This window comes from Microtus oregoni, unplaced genomic scaffold (genome assembly GCF_018167655.1).
Source record: "Microtus oregoni isolate MIOR12 unplaced genomic scaffold, Mior012 000028F_ref0000031, whole genome shotgun sequence".
In the NCBI taxonomy this organism is placed as follows: domain Eukaryota; kingdom Metazoa; phylum Chordata; class Mammalia; order Rodentia; family Cricetidae; genus Microtus; species Microtus oregoni.
Window position 1 is genome coordinate 9,827,244 of NW_024543087.1, and position 24,943 is coordinate 9,852,186.

At 43.0% G+C, this 24,943-nt stretch overlaps 1 protein-coding gene across 1 annotated transcript in view; it reads right to left on the reverse strand.

Moving 5' to 3' along the window:
- Window positions 1-20,665, reverse strand: part of Dync1li1 (dynein cytoplasmic 1 light intermediate chain 1) — a 38,146-nt gene extending 17,481 nt beyond the window's left edge. The window contains exons 1-5 of the mRNA XM_041677488.1: window positions 20,422-20,665; window positions 20,171-20,244; window positions 5,294-5,410; window positions 4,255-4,485; window positions 1,661-1,830 (exon numbers count right to left, since the gene is read on the reverse strand). Coding sequence (XP_041533422.1) covers window positions 1,661-1,830; window positions 4,255-4,485; window positions 5,294-5,410; window positions 20,171-20,244; window positions 20,422-20,567 — 738 coding nt within the window. The 5' untranslated portion in view covers window positions 20,568-20,665. The remainder of the gene's footprint in view (window positions 1-1,660; window positions 1,831-4,254; window positions 4,486-5,293; window positions 5,411-20,170; window positions 20,245-20,421) is intronic.
- Between the last annotated feature and the right edge of the window lie 4,278 nt (window positions 20,666-24,943).

Consider the following 24,943-nt stretch of genomic DNA (forward strand, 5'->3'; position numbering starts at 1 on the left):
GTCTATAACAGTTAGCTCCAGGACAGGCTCCAAAGCTACAGAGAAATCCTGTCCACCCTCCTCGCCCCCCAAAAAAAGAAGGAATAATTTTAGGCCTATAGGATTATGTTAGTTCTAGGAGTAGAGCTCAAAGGCAAAACATTTGCCTAGCATATACAAGGCCCTGTGTTTTGATGGAATAGAACAGGCCAGTTTATGTCCTGACACTTTCTCAACTATTCCATAATGGACAAATAGTAAAAACACATTACTTAGGAACAAGTGGAAAGAAAATGGGCTTGGCAGTTAAGTTATGCTTGAAAAGAAGTATTGTTGGGAAATATTATTTTAAGGTGTGTGATTTTTGTTTATGCTGCATTTGTTTAATTCTGTGAAGTGAAGCTGTGATTCTTTGTGTGACTAAAACACTTGATTGATTAATAAAGAGCTGAACAGCAAATAGCGAGGCAGGAGCAAGGATGGGCGTGGGGGCTGGCAGGCAGAGAGTATAAACAAGAGAACTGAGAAAGAGGAGGAAAAAAGAGAGAACAAGAAGAGGATGTCAGGGAACAGCCAGCCAGCCAGCCACGGAATAAGAAGAAAAGTAAGACATACAGAAGTAAGAAAAGGAAAAAGCCCAGAGGCAAAAGGTAGTTCGGATAATTTAAGAAAAGATGGCAAAAAGTCAAGCTAAGGCAGGGCATTCCTAACTAAGAGAATAAGCCCCTGTGTGTAATTTTATTTGGGAGTTGTGTGGTGGGTCCCTAAAAAAGCCTAAAGAGTTAAATTTTGCACAACAAAGTATCTTTTCATAACAAAACACATTCAGTAAAAAGAACTAAGTTACAGAACTATTTGTTTATTTTGTATGTATAAGGTAAGGCCTGGCTATGTAACACAGGCTAGTCTGAAACTAATGAGTTTCCCACTCCCTAAGCTGGGATTCAAGTGTATGCAACCATGCCCAGTAAGCCAAGAGATTTTTGAAAACATGATTCTGTCAGTACCCTTTAATAAATACACAAATAACAGTTCTTAATAATAGCATATCAACATTACATAACAGATGACACAAGGAACTTAAAAGTCAGCTGTAGCCAGATTGTGGTGACATACGCCTTTAATCCCAGCACTCCGGAGGCAGAGAGCATTCATATACATAAAATAAATAAATAAATCTTTAAAATAAAAATAACAACAATGCTAAGCTATTGGAGACTGGAGAGATGGTCCAGCAAATGACAATCTCAGCACCCACTGACAGCTCACAATTTCTAAAATTCCAGTCCCAGGAGACTTGACACCCTCTTCTGGCCTATGAGGATACTACAAGCACATGGTGCACAGACATATATATAAACAAAACACCCATACACACAGAATAAACTAATTATAATGTCATTCACCGGTAGTTATTTGTAATAAACTCATGGTACAGAGAGGTCTAACTGAAAATGAAAATGAAGTTCAACCATGAGCAGTCTATTTAAAATACCATTTTCCTTCACCTGTTTCAGACCTCTAGCACCTCATTAGCATAGTAGTACTCCCTTGTGGTTCCACTGCCTGGAGGCCGGGACCTGAGGAAAATGAATCTGACACGAGACCCTGTCATCTAGAAAACTAACACCCGACACAAAACAGCCACACGCTCTGCGAGACTCCCAGGAAGCACACTAACCTTCGTGCAGACGACGAGCACCGGGAGGCCCAGGTTGTGTGTGAGTGTGTCTGCGCCCAGGGGGAGGACAACACTGTCATCTCTGTCCTCCTGTGCGGCTGTGGCTCTTCGCTGAGGGGAAGCTGGGAAGTCTTCTCCTGGCTCCACGTACTCTTGGAAGTCTCTAATCACTGCAAGTCCAAGTAAGCATAGTTTAGGAATGGCACTATGTGAGCCTCCACTATTTCTGCCACAATCTAAATCTATTTTTCTAGGCTTAGATACCATCTTAGACAGGAGAAGAAACAAAAAAAATGACTTTAGAAGAGCTATGTATACAAAAGAAAGTACACAAAGAGTAGCCCATGTTGGTGGTTTTACAGCACACTCAGTGGGGTTCCAGGGAGGGTTAGTTAGTTGTATAAGACTATAGAGAGGGAGAGGAGGCAGAGGCAGGCGGCTCTCAGTGAGTTCGAGACCAGCCTGGTCTACAGAGCTAGTTCCAGGACAGGCTCCAAAGCCACAGAGAAACCCTGTCTCGAAAAACAAAAACAAAAACAAAAACAAAAAAAGACGTGGGAGGCCGGAGAGATGACTCAGTGGTAAAGGTACCTGTGGCCAAGCCTGATGACTGAAATTGATACCTGGGCCCCACAGAGTGGAAGGAGAGAACCAACTCCAGCAAATTGTTCTCTCACCTCCACATGCAGTTGCACCTGGATCCGCACACACAAATAAAAAATTACAATTTATTGTGTTTAGTGCATATCCTGCATACACTTTCCACATATGTGCATTGCATGCACATACAGACACACCAGAGAGCTTTGGCCCTCCGCCTTCTCTAAAGGAAGCATACTGCAGAATTAGAGAAAACTAAATATGGAAGGAAAAGAATCTACAACTTAAGCATAGTGCTGGCGCTGGAGAGATGGTTCAGCACTTAAAAGCATTGGCTGCTCTTCTGGAGGACCTGGTTTCAATTCCCAGCATCCACAAGGTGACTAACAGTCATTTGTAACTTAGGTTGCAGGGGACCTAATGCCCTCTTCTGGTCTTCATGGGCATTCTGCACATGATACAAAGATAGACATGCATGCAAAACACCGATACACATAAAATAAATAAAACAGTGCTTACTGAGCATAGAAGAATATACCTGTCTTCCTAGCATAACCTGAGGCAGGGGTAATTCAAACTGTCCTTAAATCATCCTGCTTCTGCCTACAGAGTGCTGGGATTACAGGTGTGAGCCACCACATTCAGGTGGGTACTTCTTTCCCTTGCGAGAGGTTTTCCCTATGTAGCTCGGACTGGTCTGGAATCCACCTCAACCTCCTGAGTGTCAGGATTATAGGTGAGCAACCATGCCCTGCAAGAATACAGACCTTAATCAAGTATGTCCACAATTCCTTACCTGCTTAGGAGTTTCTAACAGCAGCTAGTGAGATGCCTATGTTGGAAAAGCACTTGTTGGGCAAGCATGAGGACTTGAGTTCAAATCTCTACCACTAAAAGCTAGGCCCAGTGGTATATACTTATAATCCAAGCACTGGGAATGCAGAGTCAAGCTGTCGTAGCCAGCTAGTCAAGCTGAAAACATGAGCTCTGGGTTCAGCAAGGGACCCTATCTCAAAACCTAAGGTGGAGGGATAGAAAGATGCTCAGTGTCTAAGAGCACATACTGCTCTTGCAGAATCTGGTTCTCAGCACCATGGGCAGCTCACACTATTCTAACTCCAGCTCTAGAGCATCCAAAGTCTTCCCCTGGATTTTATAAGGATCTGCACTCATGGGTGCACATTTCTTACAAAACATAAATGAAATTTATGTCCACACAAACTCATACATAAAACACACAAGAGTGTGAACCAGAAGCAAACATTGGATTAGGGTGGAGAGGGAAACGACTCCATGGGCAACGATCATCGATGAAAGAAAACTGCAGTTTAAAATCCTTTAAGACAGTCAGGTATGGTGGTACATGCCTGTAATCTCAGCATTGGGGAAGAAAAGCAGGAAGAATTTAAGTTTGAGTCCAGCCTAAGATAAAAAGGGAGACACTGTACAAAACAAACAAACATATATATAACATAAAAATTCAAACGTAACACACATAAGAGTGTGAACCAGAAGCAGAGATCCATGGTTCTAACACAAGCATGAACTAGGGGGCAAGGGGAAATGATCTACAGGCAAAAGACACACACACACTTTAATGTACTCTATAAATAACAAAATCAGCTTATTATTTATTTATGTTAACATTTTGCCACATTAACAAAGTTGGTAAGACTACTAGTCACAAAACCGCTGGAAGTAAGAGAGCAACTAAAGAAAGGTTCACATTTTTATACATAAAAATGACCTTTGAAAATGAATACACATAGTCATTCGGCAAGAATAAAACACACTTCTTACCAAAGAATTTACTATTATGTCTATTAAATATTAAAACTCAATGCATCATTCAAATTGAATTTCAGAACAATAGTCATACTATATTTCCTTCACTGAATTTTGTTTGTAGAAAAAAAAAACAATCAGAATGATTTTTTTATAGTCAGCTAAGATATCTCAACCGGAAGCCCACGTTAGTATTTCTTGTCACTCACACTTCTGCTCCATTTCTTTCATCTCTTCAGGGGGTATTTTCAGCTTGTCAATGTGTTCTCTCACCACGCTTGCCCATTTCTGTAAGGAATCCAAAGCAGTCCAAGGCTTTGACATATCTACAGCCAGTATAACCAGAGTGTCCTTCAAAGAAAGGGCATCCAGGGAGAACTTGAGTAGCCCTTTGTGATACAGGTCTCCATCCAAGATCCACACATTACATCGTGTTTGATCTACAAAGACAAAAGAACCCTTAGTGTTTCTTTTCAGCAGCTCTGCTAAGTCATTTAATTATCCACAATGATGTCTGTTATCATTGCTAAAGTTTAACTATCTGGGTCAATGACAATTCAGAAAGGCCTAAAATGATGCTCGCAGGCGACTGTAGGACAGAGTACCTCCTCTCTATTTCCTATTCCTTAATCAAGGCCAAGACATTAAATACCGTTTACATTTTACCATCAGCAGACAGAACTGTACAGACTCAAGAAATTACACACACAAAAAGGACAGTGCCCTATAGAAGAAAAGAAAGCTGAACAAATGAAAACAACTGTGGGGACAATTACACTATTATAGGAAAATGAGGAAAAGGTGAAAAGAGGTGGGCAAAATAATCACCATACTTGAGGAAAAACAACTTCAAAACTGAGATTTTTTGAGGATGGCGAGAGGGTTAACATCCCACATAAGAACACTGTAAGATGCTGGGCAGTAGAGGCAGGCGGATCTCTGTGAGTTCGAGACCAGCCTGGTCTACAAGAGCTAGTTCCAGGACAGGCTCCAAAACCACAGAGAAACCCTGTCTCGAAAAACCAAAAAAAAAAAAAAAAAAAAAAAAAAAAAAAAAAAAAAAGAACACTTTAAGATGCTTAGAACCACACACATAATCTGAAGCCCAACTTCACGTGATTAGATGGCTATACATAACTATTCACTGACCCAAGCAACATCCCAGATATCTGCTGAACAATGACAAACTGGAAAAGAACCAACTGCAGAAGAGAACAGCAGGGTCTGTCACAGACAAGTTACACTTACCATCCCTGTCTTCATCATGCACACTCAAGTACAAATACTCCAGACCTCTTCCTTTCTTGTACTCCTCTATTCCCTGAAGTTTTCTTATTAAGCTTGTTTTTCCAGCTCCATCTTCACCTAGATAGACACATTTTTAAAAAAGAAAAGAAAAAGTCTGTTTTCATTCTAATATGGACCAAGGACACTTTCTGGCACCATGTGAAAAGCCAGCTCAAGTGGCATCAGGCACAAAGTAATCTGAAGAAGACAGACAGGCATGGCACTATTAAAGACAATGTCTCCATACCAGACTTCCTTCTCGCTACTGCTGTAACTCTTGTTGAATCTTGTTCCATCCTGCTACAAAGAGTGTCTTCTGGGGGACAGAGTGACAAAGTGGGATGCCATGGCTTCGGGAAATGCCAATTAACATCATCCTACTTTAATCTATAAGGAACAAAGGGCTCCCTCTAAGCCTTCAGTCTGAAGAATCTCAGTGACATAGAGACACCTTCTTTGTTTGGTTAAAGACCAGAGTACAGGCAAGTTTACAAAGTACACCACAAACTACAGAGGGCAATGATGGTAACAGAACCACCACTCTCTGTTTGGATTTTAAAAAAATATTTACTTTAAAATTTATGTGTGTGTATGGTCTATGTTCACAAGTATAGGTATCTGGAGACCAGAGAATCTGCTCTCCCTGAACATGGAGCTACACATGGTTGAACCACCCAACCGGGTACAGGGAAACAAACACAGATTCTCAGCAAGAGTAGATATGCTTTAAACCTATAAGCCATTCCTCCAGTACTCTCCACCCCTTCTTTTTTGAGAAAACATCTCACTGTGTAGCCCAGGTTGGTCTCTAACTCAAGACCTGCTTGCCTGTCTCAACTGGGACAACAGGAATCCTACCATTCTTGACCTGGAAGTGGCCTGATCTGAATCATGCCCACATTGTCTTATTCAACAGGTCAGGCCAGGGAACTGGGTTCAATTATTAACCATGAGACATGGGGTTGAGAGAGCAGAGAAGGGATAGTAAGTTGGGCAAAAGAAAAGAAAAGAAGGAAGGTAGAACAGACAAAAGTAGGAAATAGCCTTAAAAATATTAATGACAGGAAAGTGTATGATTTAAATTTAGCAAATATAGAAAGTTTAAGAACTGGGATGTGACTTAGTTGATAGAGTCTTGCCTAGCATGTACAAATCCCTGGGTTCCCTTCCAGCACCACTGTAGTAGTTTGAATGGAATTGCCCCCCATAAGCTCATAGGGAATGGCTTTGTTAGAGTAGGTATGGCTTTGTTAAAGGAGGTGTGTCACTGTGGGATTGGGCTTTGAGGTCTCCTATGCTCAAGCTACCCTTAGTGTGACACTCAGACTACTTCCTTTTACATGCAGGTCAAGGTGTAGTACTCTCAGCTACTTCTCCAGCAACATGTCTACCTGCATGTCAGTAAGTTCCACTATGATGATAATGGTCTAAACCTCTGAAACTGTAAGGTAACCCAATTAAATGTTTTCCTTTATAAGAGTTGCCATAGTTATAATGTCTCTTCACAGCAACAGAAACTCTAAGGCAACCATATAAACATGGTAAGATGATGCATGTCTGTAATTCTATACTTAGTAGGTAGAGCAAAAGGTTCAGGAGTTCAAAGCTATCCTCAGTTACAAATTGAGTCTGAAGCCAGTCTAGGCTACATAAAACCTTGTCTCAATATTTTTCTTCATTTATTTTTATTTTATGTACAAAGGTACTTTGCCTGTATCTATGTCTGTACACAAGGTTCATGTCTGGTGCTAGTGGAGATGAGAAGAGGCTGTCAGATCCCCTGGAACTAGAATTACACATAGTTGGTTGTGAGCTGCCACAAAGGTCCTGGAATTGAACAGGGGTCCTCTGGAATAGCAGCCAGTGCTTTTAACTGCTATACCATCTCTCCAGCCTATTTTCATTTTCATGTTGAAGAAGAAGAAAGGAGGAGGAGAAAGAAGAGGCACATTTGACATGACAAGCCACTGCCCAGGGTACATACGTCCCCCACAGTATGTTGTACATAGCAAACATGCATAATTTTACTTTATTAAGAAAAAGAATGTGGCAATTAAATGAGTATTCCATGCTACATTTATGATATACTATTAAACTAGCCATCAAAACAACAGATTGGGTTAAAAACAGCAATATCTTTGACAATAACAGCAATTCCCATGATCAACCATCATGCTCAAAAGCTGGAAATAAAGCTAACTGCTGCAAAGTGGGATATGTCAAAAATGTTTGCTGTATTGGTCTTGTGATTTGAATTCTCTTAGCTCTATATAGCATTATGGCATTTAACTTACAGCTTTGTAATTGCTTGAGAGCAATAAGGAAGAGAATTTCTATCCATCACCTCAGGAGGCTGGAGAGGATTCTCACACTAAAAATTATTTTAATCACCATGATAGAAGAGCTATGGGAAAGCTTAAGAGATCTGCGCCTGCCTACAAACCCTGAACTAGAAATACAAAAAAATCAGTTGGTGCACACCTTTAATCTCAGCACTCAGGAGACAGAGGCAGGCAGATCTCTGAGTTCAAGGCCAGCTTTGTCTATGGAAATGAGTTCCAGGACAGCCAGAGCTACACAGAGAAACCCTGTCTCAAAAAAAACAAAAGAAAAAAAGAAATACAAAAGTCCATCCACCTGTCACTGTCCTAAGAAGTAAGGAGCCTAGTTAGGCCTGAAGTCAGACAGCCTTGCAACTAAGGCAACACTTTAGCCAACCTTGCAGGATTAATTAACCACCAGGAGTTAATGATTTCAGAAAGAGAAAACGAGTGCAGAGACTCAGGCAAAGGAAGTGCCCTTCTAACAAGGACAAATAAACACTTGGCATGGTAGTACAGCCTACAGTCCCAGCACTGTGTGAAATGGGGTAGGATCCCAAGTTTGAGACCAGCTTAGGTTATGTAGAAAGTAGACCAAGCGGCAAGCTTGAGGCCAGCATGCCAGGCTAAGAAAGTTAATAAAACTAATAAAACTGTCCTTATGACGATGGGGTTTAGATATTTTAGAAAGATTGTGTGGAAAATCCAGGAAGCCAAACTCGTGTAAGATTAAGTCTGGGGCCGGGCAGTGGTGGTGCATGCCATTAATCCCAGCACTCGGGAGGCAGAGGCAGGCAGATCTTTGTGAGTTCGAGGCCAACCTGGTCTACAAGAGCTAACTCTAGGAGAGGCTCCAAAGCTACAGAGAAACCCTGTCTCAAAAAACAAAAAACAAAAACAAAAGTATTCACCTCTAGTCTTCCATAGAGTGGTCACTGAACAGTGCCATCAACTCAGTACTAGCCCAGATTCTTGTGAGTTTCACAAATCCCCTCTCCTATTTTAAAGAATATTTTAGGCTAGATGTGATGGTATCAGCATACCTTTAATCCCAGCACTCAAGAGGCAGAGGCAAGTGGATCTCTATGACTTTGAGGTCAGCCTGGTCTAAAAAGTGAGTTCCAGGGACCACCAAGACTGTTAAAAAAAAAAAAAAACCTTTATCCTGAAAAACCAAAATAAATAAATAAATAAAAAATAAAGAGGCAGACTTGGAATATAGCTCACTGGCAGAGAGCTTGCCTAGCATACACAAGGCACTGAGTTTGATTTCCAGCAAAAGAAAGAAAAACAAATGTAGTTCAATCTTTTTTAAAAGTATTTTTACACTTATTTATTTATAGGCAAAGGTGTACAAGTGGAAGTCAGAGAACAACTCTCCTATCATGTGGTCCCAGGGTCAAACATAGGTCATCAGACTTGATGGCAATCACCTGTGCCCACAGAGCCACCTCTCAGGCCCTGTAATTAAATCTAATGGCCTAAGTTGTACACGGTGGTGCACAGCACCACAATCCCAGCACTGGGAAGGTAAGTGAGGCAGGAGACCTCGGGTTTGGGGACTAATAGTGAGTTCCAATAGTGAGCCAGCCTAGGTTGCCTTGTCTCAAACAATGAAGAAGACAAAGCCTCTGTAGGCAGGAGCTCTTAACCAAATGCAGGACATAAAGGATTTGCTTTTGAGGAGGTCCCAGACAAGAAATTACCCCATTCTTCTCTGGCAGACTACCTACTTGCTCACCCAAACAGAACCATGCCTTAGGCACTGAAGATCTTTTACCAGCATCATGTCAACTGCTCACCACCAACCACTCTCTCTGTTCATAATACGCCTTATGGACCTGCTTGTTCTGGGCCTTCACCACGTCTACTAAAACTGCTCGTAACTCAGGGATAGAAAACTTGAAGCTATACACTGGGCATGGAGGCACACTCCTTTCATCCCAAAAGAGGCAGAAGGATCTCTCTGAGTGTGAGGCCTACCTGGTCTACATAACAGAGTTGCTATGTAAGCAAACCAAGGTGAAAGCCCTGTAAAGTCAAGAACCCTGCAGGTGATGTTGTCAAGATAAGTTTATCTAAATTTGCATCTTTATAAAGAGAACATAATTTCACTTTTCCTTTTTTTCTAGCATTGGGAACTGACCATAGGACCTCATATACTATCGGGAGGCAAGCACTCTACCACTGAGCTACACCCTTAGTCCTAGGAGACATATTTTAAAGTGCCTTTAAAACAGACTAAAGCTGGGTCATTCCTCTGGAGACAGAAGCAGGAGGATCATAGGTTTCAGGTCAGACTGAAATACATATGGAGACTCTGTCTTCAAAAGAGGGGGTGGGAAAATAAGAGCACACCTGGGAAGATACTATTATAACAGTTATTTTCATGCCCACATACAGATACTAGGAAGCTTTTAATGTAAATGGCTAGAAAATTAAGCCACAGGAACATAGGTCTCTCACATAGTCTTTTATAGCCTCTAACATTTAAAAATAATAATTACATTTAGAGTGTGTGTGAGCGCGCGTGAGTGCATGCGAGCTCAAGGAGGTCAGAGAACTATTTGCAGGGAGGTTGCTTCTCTGCCTCCACTTGCAGGTCCTGAAGACCAAACTCAGAGCACCAGCACTTGTATATACTGAGCCATCTCACTGCCCCTGTAGCTCTTTAAACCCCTAAAAAACAGAAACAAAAGTCATTCTTAGCTTGTTGGCCATTTAAAATCACCAGGGGACAATCCCTGAATGTCAGCTGGGAACTGCTTTGTCCTAGTCAAGTGTGGAGACATTTAAGAGCTCATGGACAGGGAAGGGCCGTGTCTGACAGAAGGATAAGCAAAGGCGAGAAGGCTTGTTGATCATGGTTGCAGACAACAGTCAGACTCTCCACCGTGAGTAAGCCTGTTCTCCATCCTATCTGTCAAGACTCTGCTCACATAAGCCACTCACAAGATTCGGCACTTACCAGTTTTTCTCCAAAGCAACCACAGTTGTCAATTCTTATTCCTCAATTCAAATTTAAAAATCAAAGTGGGGGTCTGGAGAAACAGCTCAGAGGTTAGGAACACTGGCTGCTATTCCAAAGGTCCCGAGTTCAATTCCCAGCAATCACATGGTGGCTCACAGCCATCTAGAGTGAGTTCTGGTGCCCTCTTCTGGCCTGCAGGTGTACATGCAGGCAGAACACTGCATGTGTAATAAATAAATCCTTAAAAAAAAAAAAAACCAAAGTGATCACAAAATCAAGATCTGCAAAAATCACTGGAAGTGTATACAGACAAATGTATGCTGGTGGTGCTGTATGTCCCTGAAAGATGATCTCTAATTCAACAAAGAGATGTGATACCAAAATCATTTTTATATATGTTTGCTTATTTTAGTGGTGGGGGAAATGCATGTGCCATAGCGCATGTGTGGTGTCAGAGAATAACTTGAGGGGCTCAGTTCTCTCCCTCCACCATGTCGATGCCAGGGATCTAACCCAGGTTATCAGGTTTGGCAGCAGGAGCCTTTAACACTAACCCATCTCAGCAGGCTATTAAGATATTTTGTAACGTCAGTTTGCAGATGAAGAATGTGAAGATTTGGATGTGACTTCTGTGACATCTCTTCACCAGCTGGGTGACCCTAGACACAGCAGGGCCCTGAAATTCTGTCCCAATTATTATTCACTGGATCTGTGACATTGTAAGAATGAAACTCTGTAGGTCCACCAGCAGTGCTTAAAAAAAGAGTATCATGAGCTGGGAGGTAGTGGCGCACACCTTTAACCCCAGCACTTAGGAGGCAGAGGCAGGCAGATCTCTGAGTTTGAGGCCAGCCTGGTCTACAGAGCGAGATCCAGGACAGCCAGGGTTACACAGAGAAACCGTCTTGAAACATCCCACACCAAAAAAAAAAAAAAAAAGAAAGAAAAGAAAACACAAAGCAGGTGCAAGTGAGAAGGCACACACAACATGTGATGTAACTGCTGTTCCGAACACTAAAGCATACCGCTGTTCCCAGGGTTTCACAGAAGTTACTACAAATCATGCCCACAAGGCTAGAAAGTGGGTGCTACTGTCTAAAATGCAAAGCAACTTAAGCCTGTACAGCGCTCATGAACACAAAGCCACAAAACCACATTGCGCCTAGATCAGCCCCGCCCCCATCGTTCATGACAATGAGTCAAATTAAATAGCACTCTGCATTCTTTTCTCTGTCCTCTCTACTGCTGAGATACTACTTCCTGCTTAGCATAGCCTTGGTGCCACACACCTCTGCAGAGCTTTGGCTGGCACCTCCACACCCAATAGATAGATACATCAGGTGCACATCAAGATAAATGGGTGAGAAGGAATCCCCAACCTGCCATATAAAAACGAGGTGCAACTTTATTTGACCTTGCATGACAAAACATAAAGCATCATGTTTCATCTGAAAGTTCTAGTGACAAAAGCCATGAGGGATCATTCTTTTTGTTTTGTTTTATTTTTTGAGACAGCGTCTCTCTACGGAGCCCTGACTGTCCTAGAATTGCCTATGTAACTAGGCTGACCTTGAACTCACAGAGCTCTACCTCCAAAGTGCTGGTGTGTGCCACCACACACAGCCTCACGAGGGACCTTCATTCAATTACTTTTGGCTCAGATCTTCCACTTAGTCCTCCTAAGGTCATGTGGAGGCTCCAGAGAGATGGGGGGTGGGGGGCTTTTGGCCTACTCCCATCTCTCAGTGGGCATCTCCTCCTTGGCGGGGTAGAGTGGGAACAGGCTGCGGCCATGAGTAAACTTGAATGCACACCTGTTCAGACTAAATGTTCAGAAGCATCAAGGAGTATATGCAAAGCAAAAAGACAAAGCCGATCTTGAATACTAGTGAAACTGTGAAGCCTGAGACACAAAGCCCTTGTCTGTAAAATAGCAGAAACACTACACGACACTTCACTTGGGAAAACCTCAGCACGAGTAACTGGCATAACAGGATAGTTCCCATCACATGAAAACATCAGAATTTATTATCAGTTATTTTTTCTGACTCTCACAGACTGATTAAAAGGGAATCAAAACCAGTTTAATTCAATAAGCACTAAAGCCAGTGAATGCTGATCCCAATGGCTATCACCAGCTCCTCTGCTCCAGAGGTCAAAGTCTCATTGAACTAAAGGCTCTTTATCAGCAGCTTTGTATGCCGGTATGCATTACTTAGCAATGTTGCTAGCAGGAATTTATACCAAAGATAATACTGGGTACATGGAAAATAAGATGTAACAATAATGACCTATAATCAACCATAATTACGATACAACCAAGTATACTATTATTCAATAAGGAAAGATAAAGCTGGGCTGGTGAGGTGGCTCAGCACATAAAATGCTTGCCAAGCAAGCCCAACAACCTGAGTTTGGTCTCTGGATCCCACATAAAGGTGGAAGGGTTTCCCACGTGTAGGCTTCTGCAGAATTTCTGGGAGTTTCAGCTTTATTATTAACAACACTGATTTTACACGCTCATGCACTAGTACTTTGCTAGACCTTTTGTCTGTCATAAAGATGTGCAAATAAAGTTAGCACACACCAACTCGAAGGCTTTGTTTAATGACTAGTATTTGGAACAAATATCTCTTTCCATTTGGTTTAGGAAATGGTTTGTAGAAAAAAACCTAAAATACCATAATCTGTTTCTTATGTTGTTGTTCTTACTGTTTTAAGTTCTTTACTCATTACTTTCTGCTGTTGCAAGAGGGTGTCTTGCCACTAAGTAGCCCAACTGGCACATAACTCTCTTGTAGCATAGGCTGATTTCAAACTAAATTCCTCAGTCTACAGAATGCTCATATTACAAATATGTTAACACAAACTTGGTTGTCTTTTAACAATTAATAATAAAAAAGGTCAATTTTCAAACTAAAAAAAAGTGGAAAAGTAGCTCAACAAAGTTGTTCTCACTCCACACCACATACATAACACATACACACACACACACACACACACACACACACACACACACACATATATTTATATAAGTAATGTGTATGATAGAAATATAGCTGGTCTTTTGGATTTTTGTTTGTTTGTAATTGTTTTGTTTCCAATAAAACCTCACTATGTTGCCCTGAAACCCACTCTGTAGACCAGGCTGGCCTCAACCTCACAGAGAGCCGCCTGCCTCTACCTCCCAAGTGCTGGGATTTAAAGGCGTGCACCACCGTGCCTGGCAATTGACTTCATCTTTTTAACACTTTATTTTTCTTTTTCTAGCATGAAACATGCACAACTTTTAAATCAGTGACTTCCAACTTTAAAGGTTTTTAGACATAATGTCTTTTGGTTCTTTTAATACCATGAAGTATGAAATTATCTCAATTTATACCTCAGGAGGCGATGTCCACAAAGACAGAACAGTCTACTCCCAGGCAGTCCACCACACCTGAAGTACTTCAGCCTTTCTCAGCAGGTTTTCGCACCTTCCCACTGTCCCTCACCCACAGTCTCCTCCCCAGGGCACTTCCAGCAACAGTTTCTCATGGCTGCTTCACACTGACATTTCATCTGACTCCTGCTACTCTGTCATCTCCCTGTAGGACTTTTAAAGGCTTCTGGAGAGCAGAAGGGAGTCTCAGGCCATGTTTTCCTTAGATGATGCTGCACAGTGTAATTCTAAAACTGCTGAAGAAATGTATCTATTAAGCCAGAGAAGACAGGCTTTCCCATCAATTCAGGGCTCTTCTGTTTGGCTTTTATTTTTATTTTTTTTGAGACAAAAAAAGCTGAACTCTAACTCACTATGTAATGAGGATGACTCTGACGCATTCTCTTTCAGTGGATTTCACTCCAGCTGAAGAACCATCCTACCAGTTTGTATCTATCACTCCTGCAGCTCTGTTTTCTGTTTTTGACAGTGACACTGGGGGAAACAGGTCTACTCTTCTTAATTCTTAAATCTCTACTCAACCAAACTGAGAGTTAATTCATCATTCATGCAACACATACTCACTGAGAATCTACTATGCCAGATACCGTAACTCATTCAACAAAACCTCCATTAACTGTCAGCTTAGGGATAAAACTAATGGCAACAAAGGGGTTATGGGAAGGCATAATTCATCAATTTCGGGTCACAGACCAAAACTAGCCTGTTGCTTGTTTCTATAAATAAAAGTTTTATCAAAACACTGCTATTTTTCATTCATTCATCTATTATCTGTGGTTGTTTGGGGACTAAAGAGCAGAACCGAGGAGTCTGCAAGAGACTGCGGCTCACAAAGCGCACATCACTTAGATTCTGATTCTCTACAGAAAACTGTGCTGGCCCTGACTTTGTGTTTTTTCTCAAGACAGGGTTTCTCTGTGTATCCTGATTGTCCTGGAATTCACCCTGTAGACCAGGCTGGCCTCGAACTCAGTGATCTACCCGCCTCTGCATCTAGAGTGCTGGGATTAAAGGTGTGTGCCACCAACAACTAGCAGCCCTAACTATTTTAAGATAACAATATGCCATCTGGTCCTTATAACATTTTGTATTTGGAATATTTTTAGTAATAACATATATTAAACGATATAATTTTATGCTAATCCTCAACTCAGGATATGAGAGACGCTTTTCTTTGTATCATCTATCACTGGCATCATAGTCTCATAATTACTAAAGCAGAAAACAGCATCAACACAATTAATAAAAACCTGTTTCCTACAGTTACAGAACTCTGGTGATCTTTAATACCTGCTCCACAAGAGTTCAGGGTAAGAGTATCTTCTGCCTGTTATGTGAGGCTGTGGGTTCAAGCCCTACTACCCACCTGACCCCTCCCCACACTAAAAAAAGAGAAATATACAGATATAGGTAGAATGATTAAGTACTGTCATAGTCTTTCTGGACTTCACTATGAGTCAGGTCCAGATAGATTAAATGGCTGCTTATTCATAAGTGTCATGGCCAGTTATATCTGTCAATAAGTCACATCCCTAAACTCAATAAGTACTTGGATTTTCTTCATCTTTTTGTTGTTGTTGTTGTTATATTATAGTCTCTCCTTATTCTTTTTTTTATTTTATACGTTATTGTTTTTAATTGAGGTATACTTTTTCCCCACTCCTCTTCTTTTCTCCCCTCCCCCTGCCCCCCATGCTCCCAATTTATTCAGAAGATCTTCTTTTTCTCCTTTCTAGGCAGATCCATATATTTCTCCCTTAGGGTCTTATTTGTTGTCTAGGCTCTCTGGGGTTGTGGACTGTAAGTTGGTTATTCTTTGCTTTATGTCTAAAATCCACTTATGAGTAAGTACATATTATATTTGTCTTTCTGGGTCTGGGTTACCTCATTCAGTATGGTTTTCTTCTAGTTATGTCCATTTGCCCACAAATTTCAAGATGTCATTATTTTTTACTGCTGAGTAGTACTCCACTATGTAAATGTACCACATTTACTTTATCCATTCTTCAGTTGAGGAGCATCTAGGTTGTTTCCAGGTTCTGGCTATCACAAATAATATTCCTATGAACATGGCTGAGCAAATGTCCTTGTGGTATGATTGAGCATTCTTTGGGTATGTGCCCAAGAGTGGTATTGGCAGCCTACAGTACGGGAAAGGAGCTTCACCAATCCTATATCTGACAGAGGACTGATTTCCAAAATACACAAAGAACTCAGGAAACTAGACATCAAAAGAATAATCCAATAAAAAAAAAATGGGGTACAGACCTAAACAGAGAACTCTCAACAGAGGAATCTCAAATAGCCAAGATACTTAGGGAAATGTTCAACACCCTTAGCCATCAGAGAAATGCAAATCAAAACAACTCTGCGATACTATCTTACACATGTCAGAATGGCCAAGATCAAAAACACTGATGACAGCTTATGCTAGAGAGGATGTGGATAAGGGGGAATACTCCTGCATTGCTGGTGGGAGTGCAAACTGGTACAGCCGCTTTGGATGTCAGTATGGCAATTTCTTGGAAAATTTGGACTCAATCTACCTCAAGATCCAGCAATACAATTTTTCATCTACTCTTGTTAGGTTTTGTTGTTGTTTTGTTTTTAGGAGTTATTTTTTATTTGGGCTTTTGAGGTTTTGTTTTAGGTTTATGAGCATTTAGTCTCTCTATATGTGTGTGTGCGCCCCACTTTTGTGCCTGGTGAGGAGGCCAGAAGAGGGTGTGGAGTCCCTGGACCTGGAATTACAGGTGGCTATGAGCCACTATGTGGTCCTGGGCCCTCTGCAAGATCAGCAAGGGTTCTTAATTGCTGAGCCATTTCTCCAGCCCCTTGCTCTTGGGTTTTTTGTTTTGTTTTGGTTTGGTTTTGGTTTATTGTTGCTGCTGTTGGCTGTTGTCTTACTAAGTAACTGGGAATGGCTTTACATTCCTGATCTTCCTGCCTGAAACTCCAAATACTGGGACAAGAGGAACTCATCACCACATCACCCAGCTTCTTTTTAAAGATAAGATGTCTGTCCCTGGGGCTGGACAGATGGCTCAGCACTGACTGCTCTTGCAGAGGACCAGGGTTCAATTCCCAGCACCCACATGGCAGCTCACAACTGTCTGTAGATCCAGTTCCAGGGGATCTGACACCTTCATATAAAACATAAAATAAAGTTAAATAAACTATAAGAAATATTAAAGAAAAAAAAAAAAGATGTCCATCCCTATACAGTCCCTGAATTTGTGTTTCTCATGCTTTAGCCTCCTGGATTAAGACCAGATTTTTTTTCTTTTAAATAATTACCGGTATTTTGGATCAAAAATAACCATTGAGGGCTGGAGAGATGGCTCAGAGGTTAAGAGCATTGCCTGCTCTTCCAAAGGTCCTGAGTTCAATTCCCGGCAACCACATGGTGGCTCACAACCATCTGTAATGAGGTCTGGTGCCCTCTTCTGGCCTGCAGGCATACACACAGACAGAATATTGTATACATAATAAGTAAATAAATAAATAAATATTTTAAAAAAAAACAAAAATAACCATTGAGTAGTAAAAATTTTGTATATGGCATTGTCTTCCTTGAAGGAACGTCGATCCAGTTGGAAAGCTATACCAGGACCCACCACAAAGGACCCTTAAGAATAGTATGAGTTTGGAGAACTACTTAACTGTATCTAAATACCATCACCTCATCTACAAATTGGTGCTACCATCTACCCTCTAGACTGGGTGATAGAACTGTAGATGAGATGTGTATGAAAATGTTTTTGAGAGATAGCTCAGTGCTTTTGCTGAGGACCTGAGTTCGAATCACAGCACCCATATCAGGTAGCTCCAGGGGAATCTGATACTTCTGGCCTCTAAGGGCACTTGCATTCATGTGTATATAGTCCCCACTCACCCACTACACATAACTGAAATAATAATTAATCCTTGACACATAGTTCCAGCTCCGTTATCCTACTGAAGGGAAGGTGAAATGGCAAGTTAAGAGTTAAACTGGGGTGTGTGGCTATGCAGTGTAGCTATGTAAGGGATTCAGACAAAGGCCTATACCATCCCCCTTACCAGGCTATTTCTGAAATACAAAGCCTTGTTAAGGGGCTCAGACTTCTTTTCTTTGAGCATAAACAACAAAACACCATCCTCACTCATGAGTGACATATTAGAGCCAAGCACCTATCTGCCTGGCCTGACAGCCTCAAACTCAATAACAAAGACAACAGAACACCTATGTGTTTCCTTCCTCTACCAACACAGACTGAACACTGCTATAATACCTGATAATTAAATGCCTCTAAGAACTCTTTGGAGGAATTTTGGAAAAGTAACTATTTTTGCACAAACAGTATTTTAAAATCAATGATTAGCTGAAAAGAGCTCTCAGGAAAACCCTAATAGTAATGAAAGAAAAACATGACATTTCAGGCTTATATAACTTGACACCAGATGGAGTTTTCTGAACTATTAAGTTCATAAGAAAGAAAACTAGCTTAGGTAGAGGGCAGTTGAGGGAGTGTGGGGCTCCGAGTACACCAAGGCTTACAGACTGACCCAGTATTTGAAGGATCTAGAAAACACCAGACAGGAACAGGACTGTCACTCTTTATTGGTGAGACTCAAAAAGGAATCTATTTAACAGAGCAATTAAAACAGAATCCACTTCGAGGGGGACGTAAAGTCTTAAGTTCTCAGTAGCAGTTAGTAACCTGTCTACATTAGCAATTAAAAGCATTCTCTGGAACTGGTTTGGTTTTGTTGCTTTGGGACCCTATCAACATCACTGATGTAGGTAGTGACCCTGTCTTCTTTGTAAGGAAGAAGACACTGGGAACACTGCAATGGGAGCAGCAGACACATCAGCGGCTCTAAGCCACTGGTTAAAGACTTCTCAGGAATGGGTTCGAATTCATCTAAGCCACTGGTTAAAGACTTCTCAGGAATGGGTTCACATTCAGTCCAGCGCATGGCTTTCTGGTGTCCCATCTGACCCTCCCACAATTCCAGCAGGCAGGCACTGTTATTCCCACAGCTAGCATTTGAAAGACGAAGGACCCCAGGATTACAGACACCTATGAACTCTGTATGCAATTCAGGCATACACGTGGTGCAAAGCTCATCTTCCAACTAGCTTGACCACAGCTTTCTACAACACAAAGACGCCTGCATGCAGCGGCAGGAGGTCATAGAAAATGAGTCATTTCTTCCTACCTGCCCATTGACAGTCACTCTGGAGCCTCTCAGGGAGCAATTCCTAGGTACACATAACAAAAACTCTTCAGGCACAGCTTCCCAGCCTTCTGGCTAAAATTCAAGAGTCTAAAGTCTTGAGACACCCACATCAAAGTTTTAAAATATAACTGTCATCTTATCATACACTCCAAATCTTGCGAGTAAAACAAAAATAAAAAATTTTAAAAAAAGTGAGATTTCTCCTGGAGCTGGAAAAACTTGCAAAAATGCGAGGCTAGGATTGTCTGCTGTCCATTGGCCCTTTATCCCCACTTCACAGCCGGTAGAGATAAAAAATACCTATGAGAAGGGGGAGAGACATGTCTTCCTTATTCTAGCCATTCGGCTGAAGGAACTAAATGAGATCGCTGTTCTACTGCCCTTTACAAATTTCAGAGTTATTAGGTGACAGTCAAAAAGGCAGCTGCAACCCGAGCCCAGCGCCAGGAGAACGGGAGAACGCTGATTCAAATAACACTCATCACGACCCAGTCTCTGGCTCCTGTCAATTACACAAAAGAGTCAGCTATTAAATATTAACGGCATGCATTTGCGCTGGAGCCCTCCTGCTTGCTACCAATCTGTTAAGAAAGGGGAAACTGTCCCCGTTCGTCTAGGTGGAACCTCAGACCACTAGGATTCTCCCTTGGGTGTTATGTGCATTCTGCCTCTCTCAAGGGAGATGACAAGAGCCACCCCACATCCCGGGGAGGAGAAAGGACGGGAGGGACCAAGCCGGGAGGACCCGGGTGCCTTGTCCCCCAGCTGTCAGCCGCAGGCCGGGAGGCGGGGCGCGGCTGGGCTCCGCTGTCCGCACAAAGGGAGTGGGCGAGCGGAGGGGTGAGCCTGCAGCCCCGATCCCGGCGGAGAGCACTTACCCAGCAGCAGCACGTTCTTCCCGGTCGGGAGCTTGGAGCGCGAGCGCGTGGAGACCTCGCTGAGGATGCAGGACCTAACAGGGAGCAAGGCGCAGGCTGAGGCCGGGCCCGGCCGAGGACGGGAACCGCCGGCCCCAGCTCCCGGGAGGCCCCGCCCGGCTCCCTGCTCCCGCGGGGCTCTGGGATCCCGAAGGTGTCCGCCCCGGAGAGGAGATAACCCGCGGGGGACCAGAGAGGGGTGCGGTCGTTACCAAAGGTTCTGTCCGTCCTCGTCGTCGCCCGCTGCGGGGCCGCCGCTGCCCGACGCCAGCTCGTTGGCCAGGGGCCCGCTGGCGTAAGTGGAAGCTAGCCCGGGTGGAGATGAACCGAACGAGCCGACTCGCCCCACGGCCGCCATCTTGATCGGGAATCACACCACTCCTGACAGGGCTGAGAGAGCGAGGCGGCGGCGGCGGCGGCGGCTGAGGGAACCCGGATATGGGCGTTCGGGGCTCTGGAGCTGACCGCGCCTGCGGGGGCGGGAACCAAGCCTGAGGGCGGGGTCTGGGGCGGGGCTGCAGGGAAACGCTGCTGCGCCTGCGCGGAAGACCAAGTCCATGGACTGCGCACGCGCAGCTTGATGAGTCGCTTATTCTGTGGTCATGCTGCTTTTCCTCGAGTTCCCAACCTGAAACATTTCCCCGCGTGCATCACCGGTCACCCGGGCTGCAGCGGTAGAGCGGGCTGTGTCAGGTGGAAACCTAGTACTGACATGGATACTGCGCTGCCAACCATTCAGTCGGTCCAAGCGGGGTCGGCAGCCTTCACTGAGCCCAGGTACAAACCGGCTGGCTGTTCCTGTCCCCGCCGCCGGGGTTGGAGTCATCCTATCGTCCTGGATTTCTGGATTTCTCTCTGCATTCACAAGGGGCGATGAGTACCTCAAGCTGGACCCACATCTGGAGCCGGTTCTTTCAGTTTCTATGCAACTGATGACAGATGAATGTTGGCAGCACTTGTAAAATTAATGGTCTTGATGGATTTGGGTTTGGGTTTTGTTTGTTTGTTTCAGGTGGGGATCTCATGTCACCCAAACTGGACCCTTAACTGATCTTACTGCCTGCTTGTCCCAAGTGCTGAGGTTTTCAGGTGAACATCACCATGCCGGCTTCTGATCTTGTTGTCTGAAATGTCCCCCATGAAATCGTGAAGACCCCACCCTACCTCCTGGCCCCAACATAAGTCTTTCCATCACTGTAGTTAATACAGCAAACCCATAGAACCTAAGCTAGCACCCAGATAGTTCTCTGTTAGAATTTTATTGGCTAAATAGATTGGAACGTCTGAGAGCCATCTCTTTAGGCTCATGTCATGTAAGAACAATTGCTGAAAACAGTACAGTTTTTACATATTTGAAGATGGCTTGGTCACGTGACCTGAACAATGCTGTTAAGCTAGCAAGAAAGCCCACCACTAAGCAGTTTGCTACAGGTCACTTTGCACTAATAGACTCTGTGGGCTGACTAACCTGGGTTCAGTTTATTGGCTTTGTAACCTCACAATTTACCCTCTCTGAGTCTCAGGTTTTTACTGTAAGGTGAGGATAAAAGGAAGGCTAAATAAGATGATTCGTGTAAAGGGTTAAAATATTTCCTAGAAAATCGTAAGTGCTCAATGTTTGTTAATTATTGTTTTGTTTTTATTTTTTACACTTTTTGTAACGATGTATTTATTTTTGGCCGAGCAGTGGAGGTGCATACCTTTAATCCCAGCACACGAGAGGCAGAGACAGGCATTTCTCTGAGTTTGATGCCAGCCTGATCTACAGAGTGAGTTCCAGGACAGCCAAGGCTACACAGAGAAACCCTATCTGAAAAAAACAAAAAAGATGTATTTATTTTTATTTTATGTGTACTTTGCCTGGATGCTGGATATATGTCTCTGTACCACATGCATGCCTGTGCCTGGTGCCAGTGGAGGCCAGAGGAGAACATTGGATGTCCTGGAATTGGAGTTACAGACTGTTGTGAACTGCCATGTGTGTGCTGGGAATCAAAGCTAGGTCCTCTGGATGAGGAGCCGGTGATGGGATGTCCTTCTATATATGTGTTGTTTTTATTGGCTAATGAATATAGAAGTTACTTTGGCCTAAGACAGGGCAGAATATAGCCAGGCTGGAAAAGATACAGAGAGAAAGAAGGCAGAGTCAGAAAGACATGATGTAGCTGCGCAAGAAGGTAACAAACCACCAGCCTTGTGGTAAAATATAAATGGATTAATTTAAAATGTAAGAGTTAGTTAATAAGAAGCCTGAGCTAATAGGACAAACAGTGTTGTGATTAATATAGTTTCTGTGTGATTATTTGGGTTAGGGAGGCCAGGAAACGAACGAGCAGTCTCTGTTTACAAGCCAGTGCTCTTAACTGCTGGGCCATCTCTCCAACCCTGTCAAGTTGCGTGTCAGTCTCCACCTTCTTGCTTGAGACAGTGTCTCTTGTGGTTGGTTTATTTGTAGTTTGCCAGTGCTATCTGCCAGTTAGTTGACCCTAAAGAGTCCAAAGATTCCTTCATCTGCCTTTGCCTCCCACTTGATGTAGAAACACTGCTCATCTAGCTTTATGTGGATTCTAGGCATCTTCACTGAGCCCTCAAGCTGCAAGCACTTCCCCCACAGAGCCATCTCCCCAGCCCATTTTACTGATGTGTTAGCCTAGCTACTGCTGGCTTTGACTCTCCTGTGACAATGATGATGACCATGAGCCACTGATCTTCCTGCCTTCAACCTCTCAAGTGCTGGAACTACAGGTGAAAACCACCTCACCTAGTTAATTATTCTGTCTTTTCTTAACCTTTCAAATCATATCTTGCCAAGCCCTGGTAAAGGTGGCTTGAATGAATTCCTAGAGCTAAAATTCATGCCATTGTGATTAGGGAAAGAACCAGAGCCTGCTGTGGGATAATGCTCTTGTACACTGTGAAGATTTGTCACTCATATTGGTTTAGTAAAACGTTGATTGGCCAGTAGCCAGGCAGGAAGTAAAGGCAGGGCAACAAGACTAGGAGAATTATGGGAAGAAGAAAGGCAGAAAGGCAGTCACCAGCCAGATGCAGGGGAAGCAAAATGAGAATGCCTTACTGAGAAAAGGCACCAAGTCACATGGCTAAACATAGACCTGAAGTATGGGTTAGTTTAAGTTGTAAGAGCTAGTTAGTAATAAGCCTCATCTAACAGGCCAACAAGTTTATAATTAATATGAGCCTCTTGGGCTTTGTTGGGACTGAATGACTGAGGGACTGAGCTGGACAGAAACTTCCTACTAGAAGAGCCCTCCCTTGGATCCTAGGTTTCCCATGATGCCAAACAACCTGGAGCTCCCAAGTCACAGCCACAAAGGAAAGCTCTATAGAGCTGTGGCCCCTCTGAGAGATAGTTCACATTCTGCTCTACTTCGTTGCTTCAGTCATCTCTCCTCGGAGCATTTTCTCAATTGTGTTTGTGCCCAGCATTATGGTTTCCCTACCAGATTTGCTTTGTCTGAGAAGTGTTTACTTTCATAACAATGGCAGACCTTCAGAAGGCTAATTAAAGACTTAAACCGAGGGCAAAGTTGTATTCCTCTGGGGCTGGGGATGTAGATCCCTTGGTAGACTGCCAGTCTCCCATGCATGAAGCTCTGAATTCAATCCGCGGCATAGAATACACCAGGAGTAGTGGTGTAGGCCTATAATCCCAGCATTTGGGAGGTGGAGGCAGGAGAACGGTAAATTCAAGGTCATCATCAGATACACAGGCAACTCAAGGGCACCCTGGGCTACATGTGACCCCACTTCCAGAAAAAAAAAAGACAAAAGGGAAGTTGTATTCCTGTGATTTTGTAGTATTGATATGTAGCATTTTTCTATTAAGATGCCTGATTAAAATGATTGCTTATAAATACCTACCATATACCAGGCTGCATTCTTTGTAATGTGATTTTCTGTCTTCATCTTTGTTTTTAACATTTTTATTTTTTTTTAATTTTATATGTATAAGTGTTTGCTACATGTTTGTATCTGTACCATGTGAGTACCTGGTGCCTCTGAAGCCAGAAGCTGTTTGATCACCTCAGACTGGAGTTACATGGTTATAAGCCACCATATGGGTGCTGGGAATTAAACATGGGTTCCCAGGAAAGAGCAGCCAGTGTTATGAACTGATGAGTCATCTCTCCAGCCCCTCGTTTAATGATTTTTAAAAAGTGTGTGCATGCGTGTACATGTGTGTGTGCGCGCACGCACGTTTCTTCAAGTATATTTGCATTTAGAGGCCAGAAGATTTCATCGGCTCACTGGAACTCAAGTCACAGGCCCTTTGAGTAGCCGTAGGGGCACTGGCAACCAAACATTGGTTCTCTGCAAGAGCAGTTTGTGCTCTTAACCACTGAACCATCTCTCCAGCCGCCATTTAATGATTTGTTTGTTTTTGTTTTTCTTCACACAAGATTTCTTTGTGTTTTACCTGCCCTGGAACTTGCTCTATAGACCAGGCTAGTCTTGAACTCACAGAGATCCACCTGCCTCTACCCCCTGAGTGCTGGGATTAAATCATGTACCATCACTGCCTGGCATTAATAATTTTTTTTAATAAAACTTAAGTTAATAGCCGGGCGGTGATGGCGCACGCCTTTAATCCCAGCACTCGGGAGGCAGAGGCAGGCGGATCTCTGTGAGTTTGAACCAGCCTGGTCTACAAAAGCTAGTTCCAGGACAGGCTCCAAAAACCACAGAGAGGGGCTGGAGAGATGGCTCAGTGGT